This window comes from Cricetulus griseus, chromosome 3, assembly GCF_003668045.3.
Source record: "Cricetulus griseus strain 17A/GY chromosome 3, alternate assembly CriGri-PICRH-1.0, whole genome shotgun sequence".
Lineage (NCBI taxonomy): Eukaryota > Metazoa > Chordata > Mammalia > Rodentia > Cricetidae > Cricetulus > Cricetulus griseus.
Window position 1 is genome coordinate 188,421,266 of NC_048596.1, and position 19,690 is coordinate 188,440,955.

The 19,690-nt window shown below is 44.7% G+C and overlaps 1 protein-coding gene and 1 pseudogene across 2 annotated transcripts; one reads left to right on the top strand and one right to left on the bottom strand.

Moving 5' to 3' along the window:
- Positions 1–21: 21 nt before the first annotated feature.
- On the top strand, positions 22–7,764 carry Terf2ip (TERF2 interacting protein). Of its 2 annotated transcripts, none has more exons than XM_027406067.1 (3): positions 22–792; positions 4,483–4,604; positions 6,529–7,764. In XM_027406067.1, exons 1-3 carry the CDS (start codon positions 132–134, stop codon positions 6,922–6,924), a joined length of 1,179 nt encoding a protein of 392 aa, XP_027261868.1. In that variant the 5' UTR covers positions 22–131; the 3' UTR covers positions 6,925–7,764. The 2 variants fall into 2 exon arrangements, with proteins under 2 accessions (XP_027261868.1, XP_027261867.1); XM_027406066.2 differs by having other exon boundaries at positions 24–792; positions 4,483–4,607; positions 6,529–7,537.
- Positions 7,765–11,695: 3,931 nt separating this feature from the next.
- LOC100766042 lies at positions 11,696–12,989 on the bottom strand (annotated as a pseudogene).
- Positions 12,990–19,690: the final 6,701 nt, after the last annotated feature.

Here is a 19,690-nt window from a genome sequence, read left to right on the forward strand (position 1 = left end):
CGGAGTCTCGGCTGGGCTCTCGCGGCGCAGGCGCAGTGCTGGACGCCGCCGCCCCCTCCCCGGAGTGTCAATCTCCTAGGCGTTCTCGGAGCGCTGTCTGTGGCCCGCTGTCTTGCATCGGAGTGACAGGTATGGCGGAGGCAATGGATCTGGGTAAAGACCCCAATGGGCACACTCATTCCTCCACTCTCTTCGTGAAGGGAGACGGCAGCTCTATGTCGTTTTACGTGCGGCCCAGTCCGGTCAAGCGCCGGCTGTCGACGCTCATCCTGCACGGTGGCGGAACCGTGTGCCGGGTGCAGGAGCCCGGGGCCGTGCTGCTGGCTCAGCCCGGGGAGGCGCTGGCCGAGGCCTCGGGCGACTTCATCTCCACGCAGTACATCCTAGACTGCGTGGAGCGCAACGAGAGGCTGGAGCTGGAGGCATACCGGCTGGGACTGACCGAGCAGGCTCCAGACACAAAGCCCGGGGCTTCCACCGAGGGCTCCTCGGAGCTGGAGCCGCAGCCTCTGACCGGGCGCCTCACCTACACGAACGCGGACGACGTGGCCATCCTGACCTACGTGAAGGAGAACGCCCGCACGCCCAACTCGGTCACAGGCAACGCCTTGTGGAAAGCGATGGAGAAGAGCTCGCTCACGCAGCACTCCTGGCAGTCTCTCAAGGACCGCTACCTCAAGCACCTGCGGGGCCAGGAGCACAAGTACCTGTTGGGAGACGCCCCGGTCAGCCCATCCTCCCAGAAGCTCAAGCGGAAGGCGGAGCAGGACCCCGAGGCCGCGGATAGCGGGGGTGAGGCTTGCACTCCCCAGGACCTGGGGGGCGGGCTGCCTGTCCATCAGCGTGCGTTTTGTTGCCACTGGCATAGCTCAGCCGTTCCTTTGTTGAGGTCCGGGTGAAAGTGCACCGTTTTCTCTTATCCCTTGCTCTCTGGTTTTCATTTACCTTTTCACTAACTTTTCCTTCCCATTGACTGAATGTTATTTGTTTATTGGTTTGGGTTTGGGGAGGTCAGGGAACTTGAGGGCTCTCTGTGTTGCTCATGCTGTCCCCGAACTCTGTGATTGAAATGTTCTGCCTCAGCCTCCGGAGTGGCTGGGACTGCCTGACAGTAACTAGTTTATAATAACGGTTCTGCGTTCAGAAGGACTGAGCCACCACCGCTCGGTGGGAAGAGGGTTTCAAACAAAAGAAGTAGCAAGTACAAGGGCCCTGATGTAGGAGTGTGGCTTAATCACAGGGTGTTAAATAGCTTGGCTAGAATGACTTAAAAGATACTTCTAGTTATGAGGTTAGGGGCGTGTCTATGTGTGGTCATTATTTAGGACCCTCTTATTAAAAATCACTTAGCCTGGGTGGTGATACACACCTGTAATCCCAACACTCAGGAGGCAGAGGCAGGAGGATCTCTGAGCTTGAGGCCAGCCTGGTCTACATAGGAAATTCCAGGTGAGCCAGGACTACACAGAAATCCTATTTTGAATAATCCACCCACCCCACCCTCAACAAAAGGAAAAAGATGTTTGGGGGTTGTTTAAAGAAAAATTGGAGCCAGGTGGTGGTGACACACACCTTTAATCCCAGCACTCAGGAGGCAGAGCTAGGTGGATCTCTGTGAGTTTGAGGCCAACCTGGTCTACAGATCGAGTTCCAAGACAGCCAGGACTGTTACACAGAGAAACCCTGTCTCGAAAAAACAACAACAAAAAGACAGGATTTTCTCTGTAGCCCTTGTTGTCCTGGAACTTATTCTGTAGACCAGGCTGGCCTCTGCCTCCCAAGTGCTGGGATTAAAGGTGTGAAAGGTGTGAGCCACCACCTACTGGCTAAAAAAAAAAAAAAGTTTTCTTAAATGGTATTTGTGCTTTGAGTAATTTATTCTAAACTTAGTGCATAGTATTATTTATTATTATTATTATTTTTTTTTTTTTTTGAGACAGGGTTTCTCCTGTGGCTTTGAAGGCTGTCCTGGAACTAGCTCTTGTAGACCAGGCTGGTCTCTAACTCACAGAGATCCACCTGCCTCTGCCTCCCGAGTGCTGGTATTAAAGGCGTGCGCCACCACTGCCCGGGTGATTATATTATTATTAATTATAAATGCTCAACTGATAGCTTCGGCTTGTTACTAACTAGCTCTTACAACTTAAATTAACCCGTATTTCTTACCTACGCTCAGCATGAGGTGGTACCTTCTTTCAGCACAGTATGTTCATCTCTTCCTTCCTCTGCCTCCTGTTGTCGACTCTGCCTCCCTTCTTCCCTGTGCTCTCTTTTTGTAGGAAAGTCCTACCTAACCTCCACCTGCCTAGCTATTGATCACTTAGATCTTTATTAAATCAAATGAGAGCAACAAATATTCAGTGTACAAAAAGATTGTTTCGCAGTACCTCCCCTAGTGCTAGGATTAAAGGCATGCATCACTGCACCAAACTTGTTTTTTAATTCACTGAACTCTGTGTATCTGTATATAGCTTTTTCTTATTTTTCCCATCATTTGCATCTTACTTCATTGTGTGACTGCAACATAATGGGTTTCCTTTTTTTCCCTCTTGGGTTCGGCCAGCACCTCACATGCTCTGTGTTTATGCCCCCCACCCTGTTTATCCCAGAAAAGCACAGACATTTGATAAATGCAGAGTAGTATGATGAGCTACACCACATGTACTCATCATACAGTTTTACTGTATTGCATGTTTATAGTTCATGGTCACTGTAGTCATTTATACCCTTCTTCCCAATTTACTGGGTTGTGGAACAAATGTCAGACATTTTTAAAAAGCACCTTTTCATACTTATTTTATGTTTATGAGTTTGACTTGTATGTTTGTCTGTGTCTCATGTGCCTGGTGCCTGTGAAGATCAGAAGCGGGCATCAGATCCCTAGAACTGGAGTTACAGACAGTTGGGAACTGCTGTGTGGGTCCTAGGAATCAAACCTGGGACTTCTGTAAGAGGAATAAAAGCTCTTAACCACTGAGCCATCTCTCTAGCCCCAAATGTCAGCCATTTTTATCTTCCATATTTTATATTTAGTGTTATGTTCACATAAATATATGCTATTTTGTTTTAAACTGTTTATTTATTTATTTATTATGTATACAATATTCCGCCTCCATGCATATCTGCACACCAGAAGAGGGCACAGATCTCATTACAGATGTTGTGAGCCACCATGTGGTTGCTGGGAATTGAACTCAGGACCTCTGGAAGAGCAGTCGGTGCTCTTAACCTCTGAGCCATCTCTCCTGCCCACTATTTTGTTTTATAGTGTGTTATTGTATTCATTTAAGCCTATATCTGTTTTAGTTGCTATATTGAAAGTTTAGAGTAAAATTGAACTTTTGCTGTGTAATTATATACATTTTAGAATTTTTACTGTAAAGCATGTAAAATTTATCATTGAACTGTTTTAAGTATTCAGCTTTGCCAGGTAGTGGTGGCACAGGCCTTTAATCTCAGCACTTGGGAGGCAGAGGCAGGCGGATCTCTGTGCGTTTGAGACCAGCCTGGTCTACAAGAGCAAGTTCCAGGTCAGAGAAACCCTGTCTCAAGCCCCCCCCCCCAAAAAAAAGTATTCAGCTTTGTGGCAGTAAGTGCATTCAGATGTACAGTTATCACCACTACCCCTCTTCAGAACTTAGCCATTTTCATTCTTCCCTCACCTCAGCTCTACCATGGTACAATCTCTATGTACTTCACATAAATGAAACCATACAACTGTTCGTTTGTTTCTGGCTTACATCATGTAGCACAATATATGTTGTAACATCTGTCAAAATTTTATTTTATTGTTTTGGTAGGGTCATGCAGTTCAACCCTGGCTGGCCTATGTTAGGTCTCAAACCTGGGACAAATGGCTAACTTAGGTGTCTATTTAACATATCAAAGCAGATGCTGGCCTCTAGGTTCTCCCAGCATCTCTCATTACCTTTTAAAGAGTCATCCTGGCTGACATTCTCCCTCCCCTTCCTATCCTCAACCTCTCCAGCCCACAGGCTGGGCTAGATGTCCCTTCCCCCAGCTGCTCTGATTCTTATATAATCCAGCCATTTTGGCTATGCCAGCCTCTTGGCCTCTGGGTTCCCTAGGTGTTCTCTTTGTTCCTCCAACCTCCCCCCATGGTCCCTTCCAGATGCCTCTAACTATGCTCTCCCTCGAATCTACAATAAACCTTCTCCTCCATACCTAGAATTATCATGTCCTCATTCGTTATTTCATGTGGCCTAGAACTCACTTTATAGTCAGTCCTCCAGGGTAGCCTAAATCTTCCTTTATCAGGCTCCTGTGTTGGGGTTGGGGTTGGGGTTGGGGTTGTAGGTTATTTTTGGAAACAAGTGTGAGAACTATTGGGTATGCATATCTTGTGCTCGTCATACTGAATAATAAACAGGTGTTTTCTGAAACAAAAACTGCATGCACAGAACTGTTAGAGATGGTCTGTGCAGATAAGCCACGCTGACCTGCTGTTCTTTTCTTTAATAGAACCACAGAACAAGAGAACACCAGACTTGCCTGAAGAAGAGTGTGTGAAGGGAGAGACCAAGGAGAATGACCAATCAGTCAAAAAACTCTTTGAGGAAGCCACTCGGGAGTTTGAAGAAGCCGTGGTATATTAGCTCAATTTACTCATCTTTCCCTCCTCCCTCCATTCTTAATTTTTTTTTTCGAGACAGGGTTTCTCTGTGTAGCTTTGGAGGCTGTCCTGGAACTAGCTCTTGTAGACCAGGCTGGTCTTGAACTCACAGATCCGCCTGTCTCTGCCTCCTGAGTGCTGGGATTAAAGGCATGCGCCACCAATGCCCGGCTCTTCCCTCCATTCTTGTTTGGTTGTTAAACTATGTTTTCTGTTCATCGGAGGCCAAGAACTTAAGAGAGAAGTTCAAGGTAGAAGAGGAGAGAAAATAGATGTGATCTGGCTTTAGGCTTCACAATGTTTTTAGTATTTGGAGGATAGTATGAGTGGTGGAGAGGAAAAGATCACACTGAATAGGAACAGTTATTTTTATTTTTTTCTTTTGTTTTTCTTTGAGTTAGGGTCTCACTATGTAGTCATTGATAGCTTGTAATTTGCTATGTAGACCAGGCTACCTTGAGCTGACAGAGATCTGCTTGCCTCTGCTTCCTGAGTGCTGGGATTAAAAGACATATGCCAAGGAACAGTTGTGTTTTAACGGTGTAAAGTACCCTGCTTTGAACACTTTGATCTCAGTGTGTGCTTTTCAAAGTTAGAACAGTTTATTTGGCCATTTTAGAATGCTTCTCAGGAGCATAAAACTAACTTTCAAAAATTTTCCAGTAATTTTGTTTAAACATTTAGGTTTCCAAAGGAAATTTTGTTTTGTTTTTTTGAGACAGGGTTTCTCTGTGTAGCCTTGGCCATTATAAAACTTGCTCTGTAGATCAGACTGGCCTCGAACTCAGAGATCCACATGCCTCTGTCTCACGAGTGCTTGGATTAAAGGTGTGCGACACCATTGCCTTACTCTTTGGAAATATTTTTGTTCTTTTATATTCAGTTTCTCTTTGATTACTTTATTGGAATCCCACAATAATAGCTTTTGAGAAAGGCAGGTGCAGCAAAATTATGATGATGACTAATCTTTTTATCTAAATTATATTTGTGTATCTTCTCTAGGAATGAAGGTCTTATGAATTAACTTTTTAAAAGCAGGGTGGTGGTGGTGCCCTGTCTTGAAAAAAAAAAAAAAACCTAAACCAAAAGAACCCAACAACACCCCCCCAAAGAAACAGAACAAATGTTTAAAAATGTTATTACAATTTTATTTATTGGGCAGTAAGTCTGTCCTCTCCTTCAGCTATGTAGCTCCTGGAGACTGAACTCAGGTGTCAGGATTGGCAGCAGGTGCTTTAACCTGCCCAACCGTCTTGCTGGCCCTCCATTGAGCTGGCTTATTAGCACAAAAGAAAGTGGTTATGGAAAGTGGTACACAGATCTCTGTGAGTTCCAGGCTAGCCTGGTCTACATAGTGAGTTCTGTAGCCAGAGCTACAGAGTGAGACCCTGTCTTCAAAACAAAACAAAACAAAAATAAAGATGTGGTTATAATTCACCCTTGGCTATATTATTTCTGAAGCTACCCTGGGCTACTTTGTCTCAAATTTAAAAAAAGGAAGTTAAAGGTAATAGTAAATTCAAGGCCAGTTGGACTACATGAAACATTGTCTCATTGTATAGCCCAAACTGCCCTGAATTTATGGGTAACCCTTCTGTCAGGAATGCTGAGATTATAGGTACATAGCACCATACCCATCTCTAAGCAAAGTCAGGTATTTAACAAGTGATCTACTATCATACAGGTTACACATGCTCTCTCTCTCTCACACACACACATACATCACACATACACGTGTACAAATCAGCATGAGTAAAGCTATATGAGAGTACCTGAAGGGAGCAGACCCGTGTAATGTTGTGTGAAGAGCCAGGGAATGGTAGTTGGGAAGATACATATTGTAAGAGTTCAAGGCTATATAAATACAAACTGGTCTCCCTCCTTGACCTTTATAGGTGGGTGAGAGTCCTGACTTTGAAATCCATATAACAATGTGTGATGATGATCCTCCCACACCTGAAGAAGATTCTGAAACACAGCCAGATGAGGAGGAAGAAGAGCCAAAAGTTTCCACACAAGAAGTGGGAACTGCCATCAAAATCATCCGGCAACTAATGGAAAAGTTTAACTTGGATCTGTCGACAGTTACACAGGCCTTCCTGAAAAACAGTGGTGAGCTGGAGGCCACTTCCTCCTTCTTAGAGTCTGGTCGGAGGTCTGATGGTTATCCAATTTGGTCCCGGCAAGATGACTTAGATTTGCAAAAGGATGATGAAGACACTAGAAATGCGTTGGTCAAAAAATTTGGAGCTCAGAATGTTGCTCGGAGGATTGAATTCCGAAAGAAATAATGGACAAGATAATGAAAAAGGTGTAGCAGATGATGATATAAACATCTTGTGACCATGGAAACCGACCAGTGCTGCTGTTCTGTGAGCCCCAGACTTTGTAGCCAAGCAATGTTATGTAGCAGGATGAAACAAAAGAAACTGGATCTAGGGTGGTCCATGGCAAGTAGCTCTGTGTTTATGATAGGGAAATCTAAACCAGAGAGGCTGGTCTGTACAAAAGTGATCCTTTGTTGGAAGGCAACCCCTGTTGTATTGTGACAGGAGCCTGGTGACAAAATGAAAGTTGGAAATGAAAAGGCATGGGTCTTTTCACTCTTGATGAGTAAATAACCGTGTCTTTTGGTAGAAGTTGTTTTAGATGAAGAGTTCCAAACTGAGAGTCTAGAAATAAGATTTAATTGCAAAGCTTATAACATGGACTGCTCTAAACTATCCTCTCTATCCCAGGAGCTCTGATTTCTACTGTGTTGAAAAATCTCATATTCAGCTTGCTAACGGTATTTGTGTACAATAAAACTCTAGATTTGTGGGCATGTCCAGTCTTTTGACATTATAACAGATGTCATATGCAAACTTCAGTCAAGAGTCAAAGAAAAAAACATCAAGTTACACACACACATCTCAAAAAAACTTCTATGCTGTAATTGTATGATTCTGTGTTTCTCTTTTGTAGCTATCCTCAACCACATGCAGGCTGCTGGTTGAATACTGTTAATTGTGATGTGTTGTTTTTATATTTTATCAAACATAAGTTTTCTGCTGACTAGACTTAAAATTTAGCAGGTTGGTCCACTTTTGTGTTGCTTTTAGCATTCAAAATAAATAGAATTTTGTGTTTGAGTTTTGTTCTGACTTTTTTTTTTTTTCAAGACAGGGTTTCTCTCTGTTAGCCCTGGTTAGTCCTGGAACTCACCCTGTAGACTAGACTGGCCTCAAACTCACAAAGATCCATCTGCTTCTGCCTTTGCCTCTGCCTCTTGAGTGCTGGGATTAATATCAAAGGTGTGCACTACCAATGCCTGGCTTGTGTTGAGTCTTATCAACAAGTGTTTCCTTAGATATTATGCAGGAAATAGTTATGGTAAATTTTCAGTTAAAATTAATGAACCATGAAAAGATGATCCTTCTGGGTGGAGCAAAGGAAAATTCGCATCAGAACTGTGGAGAGTGGCAGAATTGGTTGAAATACTGAGTCAAAGGGAAGAGAACCAGAGGTGTGTGTAGCAGGTGTGAGGGCCCTCCCTATTGCTCTCTGGATACTCATACTTGCAGTGCCTTCCACCAACAGGAGTCTGTATCTGTGTGATCCTTTCTACTTGAAGCATTGTAGAGTCAATGTTCTCGGGAGCAGTCACATGGCTGGCCATTAGAGGATATAGTATATATACTCAGCTTGGTCTCACTCTGTTTACTACCTAGATGTATTTTGGAATCAGCTGCACTGAAAAAAGAGTGTTTTTTGTTTGTTTTGTTTTTTAAAGAGAGGAGCTTATGTCTCAAATACTTTCCATATAGTAGCTTACTTCTGGTAGAATATGGTGTAAATGAACTGTTTAACTTTAACCCCCTTCTGAGGATGTTTCAGGCATATGACATGCTTCCAGGAATATGATTCTGATTACAGTAGTGACTGTTAGATGGGAATTAAGAGACGTTATATGATAGAATTTGTTTAAAAAAGTGTATTCTCTCTCTCTCTCTCTCTCTCTCTCTCTCTCTCTCTCTCTCTCTCTCTCTTTTAATATTTAAGTAGCGTTCTGCCTGCATGTATGACTACAGACCAGAAGAGGGCACCAGATCTCATTACAGATGGTTGTGAGCCACCATGTGGTTGCTGGGAATTGAACTCAGTGCTCTTAACCGCTGAGCCATCTCTCTAGCCCCCATGTGGACTCTCTTAATAGAACTCTAAAATGGTTAAAAATTACTGCTTTAGATATGTCATTTAGGATGTCAATACCTTAGTAAAGTTGTCATCTACTTGTTTTACAGAGCTAGAATTCCAGTTTTGTCAAATATTATGCAGAGATCTAATTTGTTTTACCCTGAGTCTCAAAAGACATTTAAACAGAAACACAAAACAGTTTACAGCTTACTATATGTTATATATTATGACAGTTTATCTGTGTTGTCAACTTAATTGCATCTGGAATCAACTAAGAGACATGCCTCTGGATTGGTTTGTGAGGTCATTTCCAGGAAGGATTAATGGAAGGGAAAGACCCTCAGAGTGGGTAGCACCATCCCCTATAGTGGCCAGGACATAAAGAGGTTTGAGAGGAAACAAGCAGTGCTGCTTATTAGCCCGCCTTGGCTTCTTGCTGGTGAGTGAATCTATCCCATTGTTGCTATTGTTGCTGCCACTAGAACTCAGCTTCTTTAGCCTTCCAAGCTGGACTGAAGACCATCAGCTCTTCAAGGAATACTGGGACTGCTGAGACATCCAGTTTATGGACTGAACAGCTACAGGGCTCTGAGCATTCAATTATCCAGCCCCTATTGTGTAAGTCAGTCGAATACATTGCCTTGTATAATACACATTCATCCTATTTGGTTCTGTTCCTCTGGAGAAACCTGATTAGTACAGGCATAGTACTGGATTTCTACTTGTGTCCTTCCTCTAGGAATATGGTGGAAACTCTCCCACCAGTAATAAGCCCACCGCCATCAGTCTTTCTTCTGAACCTGTAGTCTGTCTTTTGATGCTGTCTGCCACTCCCCCTTGTCTTAGTTTGCTAGTGGTGTCTAGATTACTACAGATTAGATTGAATAAACAGTAGAAATTTGTTTTCTAAGTTCTGGAGGCTAGACATCCAGGATCAAGTTGTGAAAAACTTTTGTTTCTTCTCTGAACTGTTAGATGCCCTCTAACTTTGTCTCCTAGTATGCTCTGGTTTCTTCTTTTAAGGACATCTGTGAGATTGGAATAGGGCCTACCTTAATAGCTTCATTTTACATTATTTACCACTTTAAATACAGTACAATGACATTGTACTGGGGTGAAAGACCTCAGAAGAGGTACTTTCGTAGAAGGAGACCTGCACCCAGGAATCAGCGAAACCACGAACTCTGGATGCAAGAGCAAGAGGGTTTATTGATGGCGCCGGGCACCCGGGGACTTAGCTTTTTGTTAGGCTAAGCCCTGAGCCCCGGAAGGGGAGTCCTTTTATAGGGGAAAAAGGCACCGTAATAGTCAGGCGAAATGGCCTTTATCTTTTGCCGGTCCAGATGGCTGACCTTGGGACGGAGCGCCCCGGCCCCGCGGCGGAGAAGTGCCGGCAGCTGTGGGGATCAAGGGTCGGGGGGTGCAGGGGAGGATGTATTCCCCACGCGCTCCGCCAGCTGCACGCTCCGCCAGCTGCACGCGGGGAAACTTAAAAGAGAAAGCTAAGGGCGGGGGTCTTTCAGGGGAGGTTCTGAGGGTTTTCAAAAGATGAATTGGGAGTAGGGGCATAATTGAGGCCATAACATTTCTCCAAGGGTTAATTTGGGGTTTAATCTGATGTTTAAATCCCCTTGATTGCCATTAGTGTCATTCCACAACCCACATGACTGGGACTGGAACTAGCCCACCTAATTATGGACCTCATTCTTGACTCTTCAGATCTGTGCTTCCCAGGCACCAGAGTTCTGGGAAAGCAGGTAGAAAGAATTTGTTGGGTCTCCTGGTGCGCTACCTTTTGTCAACTTGACACAACCTAGACATATCTGTGGAAAGGGAATCTTAATTGAGAAAATGCCTCCATCAGATTGGCCTTGTAGGCAAGTCTGTTGGACCTGTTCTTGATTAATGATTGATATGGGAGGGCCAGTCCACTGTGGGTGGTACCACCCCACTGGGCAGGTCTAGGATGGTATAAGAAAACAGGCTGAGCAAGCCAGTAAGCAGTACTCCTTTATTGTCTCTGCATCAGAACCTGCTTCCTTTTCCAGCCCTGACCTCCATGGACGATGGACTACAAGCTGTAAACTAAAATAAACCTGTTCTTCCAAGTTTATGGTGTTTATCACAGCAATAGAAGCCCTAGGGAACCTGGGTCTTCTGGTGAGAGGGAATGGTTGTGTAGATGAATCTGATTGCTCTGAATTCCACCACCACACCCTCCACTATTTGCATATATAAAGCAAGGACTTGGTCAGTAAGGAACATGCCTGGCTGAAATCTAGCTAAACCAAAATGCTGTCTGAAGTGTACTAGTTTTCTGCTTTGGCCAGATCTTCTCTAAATACCTATTCCCCAGAGCTTGTGTCCCAGACATGGGAACTGTTTGTGCAGTGACAAGACCTCCCCCCCTTTTTTTAATAGGTTAAAATGTCATGATTAAAAGCAGATCAGGTATCTAGAACTCCCAGATTAAAAAACAAAAAACAAGGGCTGGAGAGATGGCTCAGAGGTTAAAAGCAATGAATGCTCTTCCATAGGTCCTGAGTTCAATTCCCAACAACCACATGGTGGCTCACAACCATCCGTTATGAGTACTGGTACCTTCTTCTGGTGTGCAGATATACACGGAAGCAGAATGTTGTATACATAATAAATAAAAAATCTTTAAAAACAAAAAACCCCCAAACAAACAAAAACCAATCAAGCAATCATCCCAAAAGGTAGCTTTGTGGTACCTCTGTTGACCCTGGCTGTGACCTGGGCTGTCCCTATCCCTTCCCTGTCCCTATAGCAGCCTGGGAATCAGTCCAGCACTGCTGGGCTGGGCCTTGGCTGGATGGCTGGGCCGAGGAGAGGTGTGCTGGGGCTGGCGCCCTAGCTGAGACACTATTTCCGCAGATAGCGCTGTGCTAGGATGGCTGTGTCCAAGGAAGTCATGGGCTGTGCGTCATGACCCAGCAGTCACACTGGTGGCATGGTACCAAACTGCCGCTGGGGCACCCATGTCAGGGCCTCATGAATGGAGCTTTTCTCTTCAGCAAGCAGCAGTTGCTGTCGCATGTAGTTCTCGAACTCGTACCGGGAGCATTCCTCTGTTACCTTTGCCTTCTGGGAGCTGTCAGAGTTGCTCATTTGGTCATCAATGTCAGGAACCACTTGTAAAGGCCCACTCAGAGAGGACAGGGACTGCCATGATGCAATGATGGCACTGAGAGCCTCTAGGACATCCGCAGCGGCCAGGCGTTGCTGAGGGTCAAGGACCAGCAGTTTCCGGATAAGACACACTGTATTCTCAGAGACCCTCCCATCCTCGGGGGATAGTGTATTCCGCAGCCTTGATCTTGCGGAAGAGCTCCTGTGGGATGCTGTCATAGAAGGGGAACTGGCCGCAGAGCATGGTGAAGAGATGCTCTTCACCCAGAGCCCACATGTCACTAGGCTTGCCCCTCCCTCTACGGCCGGTCACTGATGTAGGCAAGGGCTCCCCCTCTGGTCCTTCAGCAGGTCCGCCTCACTCACAAGGTGTTTCCCAAGGCAGAAATTGGTGATAATTATCCGATGGGTCCTTTTATTGAGCACCATGTTCCCAAACTTCAGGTCTCTGTGCACGACGTTTTTCTGGTGCAGGGCTTCCACCACTCGGACCACATCGCAGAAAATGACCACGGTCTCCCGCTCGCTGTGTCTCTTTTCCTTGATGACATAGTGCTGTAGGTTGATGAGGTCGGCAGTCTTGTCGCTGAAGTCATGTGCACAGAGGCAGTCAAGGACGAGGCAGATGCGTTTCTTCATCTTCTTCACCATCCGACCGGACTCTGTGTCCTCTACTGCTTCACAGGTGCGGTCCTGGAAGAGCCCATGGTGGTGGACCATGCCGTCCTGTGTGTGCAGCAGGGAGAGCAGCGAGTACTCGGTGTGCAGCAGCATCTTGCCCTGCCTTTCCTCTTGGCTCTCTATTCCTTGCTCCCCTCTCTCCTCAAGGGTGCGGATCTTCAACTGATAGAAGTCATCCGTGCCATCTTTCCTTGCCAAACATTGCACAATGCTTGGTACGGGTGAGTTGCCCAGACAGGGACCCGGGATGAATGGCCCTGCTCTCTTGGCATTATTTTCAGCAATGCCAAGCCTTGGCCTTGGCCGACGTTTCCCCAGCTCCTCTGTTTGAGACTCTCCACTTCATTCTGGGCTCTCCGTTCCGGTGGCAGGCCAGGGGCGTGGGAGCCACTCACCGCCGCCTCCCAGCGCAGCCACCTGAGCCACATGAGCGACAGCCGCTGCCACTGTCTCCTTCCATGGCTGCGGCGCCGCCACCTCACAAGACCTCCCTATTAGAGTGCATGTAGATGACTGTTTTAGAAGACTTTTGTGGAAGGAGACTGGGAATCTGCCATTGGGTGCCTGAACACCAAGCCCTCCTCTACAGTGCCCTAGTATTCTACCCCAGAGGAATCTTTGACTGTCAACTTCTCCCACTCTCCCAGGAAATAATATCCACATTCACTTCAAAGCTGCCATGCTACTGTTAGATAGCTGGTTAGAAATTAGCAGGCTTGATGGCTGCTGGTGGCACACGCATTTAATCCCAGCACTCGGGAGGCAGAGGCAGGCAGATTTCTGTGAGTTCAAGGCCAACCTGGTCTGTTGTGCCAGGTTAGCCGAGCCCAGAGACTAACCCAAGGAGTCGACAATCTGATGCAAAAGCGAAAGGTTTCTTTTTATTTCAAGCTGGCCAGCTAGGATCTCACTGCATGGCTGCCAAATGAGATGCCAACCAGTCAAAAAGAGAAGCTTTTAAAGGGTCAGACCATAAGGTTGAAGGCCACAAATTACAGAGTTACCTGGCAAGATGTTGGCAGAGAAGAGGACAAGGTTAAGTTTAGAAATAATTTTTTCTTAAGTCCTGTCACTTGAGGGGAAGATTGTAAGATGAGGGAGGGGTTCCCGAGGTGTCCCAACATTAGTGAAGGGAGTCCTGGGTCCAGGGAAAGATTGGATAACTGGAGTAAATCTGACCTGTTTGTTTGGATCCAATTCAGCTCCCTGGAACTTATAAGAATCCTTAGAGTTTGTGGAAACATAAGTATTAGACATATTAGCAGCATATTTTGTTAGAAGCAACTTGGCTAAAAGCATTAATATTTTAAAATTGACAGATATTTTTAGGACAATGAAAAGCATCTTAATCTTGACCTAGTAGTTATGATCATATAGTAGTATTGTAGAACTTTACTATGAACAGTAGCATGAGAAATAGAGAAATCTGGAACATACTTCAGTCTTTTTAATGTCTCAACTTTATCATCACTTAAGCCTTTTTATCCTCAGACCTTCATAACTTGCATTTATCCACCATCTTAGACCTTTCCATCCTCAGACCTTTATAACTTGCATTTATATAATTGAAAGATTCAGGCATTATGCTGGCCTGCCTCTGTTACCTGACAGAATCCACTCAGGCAGTACCCTGGTCAGCCCAGCTTTCCATGGGAACTAAGTCTGCATGCAGGTGCAGAGGACCCCTTTAAAAGACAGATCCCTGCCCATTTACACTCTCTCTACACTCTCTACTCTTCTCTCTGCTTCTGCTCTTCTCTTCTCTCTATCTCTTTTCTCTGCCTCTCTATGGCGACCGGCCATGGTGGTCAGCCATTAACCATGTTCCTCTTCTTTCTTAGTCTCCCTACTCTGCTGGGCCTATAATAAACTGGTTAATATGTCTAATATGTCTCATCTTGTGCCTTCCTCCTCTTTTCTTCTTTATTTCTAATTTAAGCAAAAACTTAACACTGTCTCCAAAAACCAAAAAAAAAAAAAAAAAAAAAATTAGTAGGCTTGAGGAGTATAAGATGGCTCAGTGGATAAAGGTGCTTGCTACTAAGTCTGACGATCTGCTTTCAATCCTTGGAACCCATATGGTGGAAGGAGAGAACCAGTTTCCTAAAGTTGTCTTCTGGTCACTATGAGTGCTCTCTCTCTCTCTCTTTCTCCCCGACCCCCCACGCTCACCACACCCTAGCAGTTAACAGCATTGGCTACTTTTCCAGAGGACTGAGATTCAATCTCTACTATCACATTGTGGTTCATTCACAACATCTCTCTATCACTCCAGTTCCAGGGGATCCAGTGGGGTCTTCTGGCCTGTGCAAGCACTAGGCACACATGTGGTGCACAGACATACCATAGACATACGTGTAGACAAACACCAATACTCATAAAAAAGAAAACCTGCCTGAAAAGGTAGATTGGCACTACAGTGTCTATGGTCATTGACTACCTCCTGTTGGGAGGCCCTGCTGATCAGAGGTTGCTGTCTACCAGAGTCTGGCAGCTCTCTTTGAGCTCAGCAACATGGAGGACTTTCTGCCCCTGAGGGGTGGGGCTTCCTGCTCTCTACCTGACCTTATCTGGAGAATGTCTATCTCTAGGCCCAGACGCCTGACTTATTTCTTTTTCCCTTTCTTTCCTTCCTTCCTTCCTTCTTTCCTTCCTTCTTTCCTTCCTTCTTTCCTTCCTTCTTCTTAAGATTTTACTTATTTATTATATATACAGTCTTCTACCTGCATGCCAGCAGAGGGCACCAGATCTCATTCAAGATGGTTGTGAGCCACCATGTGATTGCTGGGAATTGAACTCAGAACCTCTAGAAGAACAGTCAGTGCTCTTAACCACTGAGCCGTCTCTCCAGCCCAGCCCAGCCTGGAGAGACTGCTGTGTCAGCTTGCTAGATGGGGTTCCTGTCGTGGTTGGATGAACAACCAATAAAACCTTGCTTTCACAGTTCAGTGTGTCTGTCTTCCTGGTGGTCTCTGGGGATCTTTGCTACTTGGGCACAAAACTTTCCTATTAAAATGAGAATGTTTATCCTGTGCTATTATATTTTGGAAGTACATAACTTTGTTTGTTTTGCTTAGGAGTGAGCTCATATAGTTAAGAGACTGAATTTTTGTTTTTAATGGTTGTTTTTGAGATAGAGTTTCTCTGTAGCTTTGGATCTTGTCCTGGAACTTGCTCTGTAGACCAGGTTGGCCCTGAACTACAGAAATCCTCCTGCCTCTGCCTCGAGAGTACTGGATTAAACACATGAGCCACCACTACCCAGCAAGAGATTGGATTTTTAGCTGGGCGGTGGTGGTGCACACCTTTAATCCCAGCACTTGGGATGCAGATTTCTGTGAGTTTGAGACCAACCCTGGTCTACAAGAGCTCCAAAGCTACACTGGGAAACCTTGTTTCAAACAAACAAACAAACAAAAAACAAACCCCCAAACCAAACCAACTAAACAAAAAAAGACATTGGACTTTTAAAGTATCATAATTTTATTAAACTATGGAGATTTAAAAAAATTGAACTGTATTTTACATTATGAGAGAAACATGAGACTTTGGGGACAAAGGGTGAAGATGTGTTGTGATTCTTAGTATTAATCGTCAACACGACACAGTTATAACTCACTTGAGAAGAGTCTCAATGACATTTAGATCAGGTTGGCTTCTGGACAAGTCCATAGGGAAGAGCCCATTGTGGGCGGCACCAACCCAAAGTGGGTTTGGGTCCTGTACTATATTGAGTCTAGAGAGGGATTGAGTCTAGAGAGGGATGCTGAACATAAGCACGTATGTATTCACTCTTTCTGTTCTTAACTATGGATGTGATTAGCTGCTTGTTCCTGTTTAGACTTCCCCTCAGTGACATAATATAACTTGGAATTTTAAGTCAAATAAACCCTTTATTTCTTTGTTTTCTTTTTTTAAAGATCTTATTTATTATGTCTTCTGCCTGCATGCCAGCAGAGGGCACCAGATCTCATTCAAAGTGGCTGTAAGCCACCATGTGGTTGCTGGGAATTGAACTCAGGACCTCTGGAAGAACAGTCAGTGCTCTTAACCGCTGAGCGGTCTCTCCAGCCCAAACCCTTTCTTTTTTAAAGATGCTTTTACAAGAGTGTTTTTTATCACAGCAATGGAAATGCAACTAAAACATCAGCTAAGTTCATTATTCTTTACATTGGTTAGTATTGTTTTGGTTGGGACTTGGTTTCATGTATCCAAGGCTGGTCTTTGTGATGATATTTTGTTTATGATCTAACAAATAAAGCTTGCCTGAAGATCAGATAAGCAACTCCCATCCACTAGGGAGTTGTCACCTCTACCAATGTCAGATGGAAGGAGCGATCCACAGAGCCTCAGACTGCCCTCAGCTCCTGTCTCCTCCTGCCTTATATTCCTCTCTAGTGCTGGGATTAAAGGTGTGGGATCCCAAATGCTGAGATCACCTTTGTGTGAGCTCTGTTTCTCATACTGATTCACTCTAGTGTAGCCCAGGGTGGCCTTGAACTCAGAGATCCATTTGCCTCTGTGTCCTACATCCTGTGATTAAAGGTGTGTACCACCACTACCTGGCCTCTATGGCTAACTAGTGTGGCTGCTGGGATTAAAGGTGTATACTGCCACTGGCTGATCTTTATGCTGTACTGGATTAAAGGTCTGTACTGCCACTCTGATCTTCAAACAAGCTTTGTTTGTTATATCATAAACAAAATATCTCCACAGGTCTTGAAATTGCTATGTAGCTGAGGATGACCTAGAAGTCCTTTTTTGTTTTTTTGAGAGATAGGGTTTCCGCTGCGGCTTTGGAGGCTGTCTTGGAAGTAGCTCTTGTAGACCTTGGTCTGGAACTCACAGAGATCTGCCTGCCTCTGCCTCCCAAGTGCTGGGATTAAAGGTGTGTACTACCACCTCCCGGTGAAAGAAAGGTAGATTTGTTTTTCTTTTGTCTTTTTAAGATTTATTTATTATGTATACAGTTTTCTGCCTGCATGTTTGCCTGAACTGCATGCTAGAAGAGGGTACCAGAACACATTATAGATGACTGGATATGGTTGCTGATTGAACTCAGGACCTCTGGAAAAACAGTCAGTGTTCTTAACCTCTGAGCCATCTCTCCAGCCCCTGACCTTGAGGTCCTAATTCTCCTATTTCCACCTCACAAGTGCTGACATTATAGGTATGTGCTACCACACTGGGTTGTTGCTATGTGACAGGGTCTTGCTGTGTATCCCAGTGTAGCCAACGCGAGCACCATTTTTAAATATTCCTGCTTCAGTCTCCAGAATGCTGAGATATGGGCCAGAACCACCAATACCCAGTGAGAAAAGCTTTCAATTACTCTTCTTTTGTTTTTGGCTTTTTGAGACAGGGTTTTTCTGTGTAGTCCTGGCTGTCTTGGAACTTGCTCTGTCGACCAGAATGGCCTTGAACCCACAGAGATCCTCCTGCTTCTACCTCTGGAGTGAGCAATGGAATCAAAGGTGTGCATTGCCACCGCCACCGCCACTGCCACCGTCGAGCTGGTTGATTACTATTCATAAATAAAATTTGTGTTTTTCAGGAGAAAAAAAAGAACTAACATTCATTAAAAACAATTCATTATTGGAGGGGAATAGGGGTTGGACTTGATCAAAACACATGCACGTATGAAATTCTCAAACTAAAAGATTAAATTAAGAGCTCAATATAATGATATACATCCATAATTCCAGCAATTGGAGAGCCCGACAAAACCTAACTGCCACCCTAGATCCAACCCTCAGTGACACATATTAAATTACCACAAGACCCAACATTTACACTTCTGGTTACATAGATCTGATAATCACAATAATAATAAATAATAAAACATGCCCATGCAAACACTTGTGTCCAAACGTTCATAGTAATAGTCAGGCCCTCATTGTGGAACTAACACAAATGTCTCTCAAGTGCTATAGGGTTACACATAAAGAAAGGACCTGAGGAACTTAAGGCTTTGGTGAACCTCACAGAGTAAACTATGTCTCTTTCTGAGGTTCCCACTTTGCAATGAGCTCCAGGCGGCCCTTGTCCCACCACTGCATAACATAAGATATGTCGATGTAATCTGGGTCCTCAGGTTGTTGTTTCTCATGCTCTGCATCAGGCTGAGAACAGAAAGGAGCCTGGGTACCTGAGAAACCCTGTTCTATAATTGGCTGTTCTGGTGAGTGACTCATGTAAGTCAGAGGGGCATCAGGGTTCTGTCCTTCCTGCATAGCTCCTGTGGCCTGCAGGGTCGTAGCACCTGGTCCCAGGCTCCCAAAGACCCTAACAGAATCCAGAGGAACAAATCCCTGGGATTCCAGTGGGGGAGGTAGAGACATCTGTTCGTTGCAGCAGAGCTTTGAGGAAGGGGAACAACAGGCCGGGGTAGGGACCAGATGGATGTCCTGGCTCTGAGAAGTGGGATGTGGTCCTCCATTTGTCCCATCTGATAAATTCACAGGTTCTTTTCTATGCTCAGGAAATAGAATTCTTTGCTTCTCAAACCATGTCTGAAGAAAACAAGATATAAACATCATAAAACAAGTGATTCTAACAGTTGCAAAATTCTATCCCACAAGCAAGGAAGTCACCATCTTCAGGGCTGGAGGATGCCAAGGAAACAAGGCTTTCTGAACACAGTGGGACCATTGCACATATGAGCTCACAGAGACTGTGGCAGCATGCACAGGCCTGTGCCAGCACTGAGAGGTGAAGTGGATACAAGTCCTCATCCCTAACCCAGAAACTACCTCTAATTCATAACTGCTCACAAATGAAAAAATTAGTTTTCTTCAACCTGAGTCTCACTGGGGACACAAACCACTCTTAAGAGCAGGTACCATGCCCAGCAGCAGATGGCCTGCACATAGTGAGTTCAGTGGCATCTTTGTCTCAGAATATGTCAGGGCAATTTTTTAACTTTAAAAGTACTTTTCATATATATTATGGCAGTATAACAAAAGTAACACATCCTTATACAGTTAAAGTAATATTCTACAGCATAAATAAATGTAACACATCTTTGTCTAGTTAAAATACTATTCC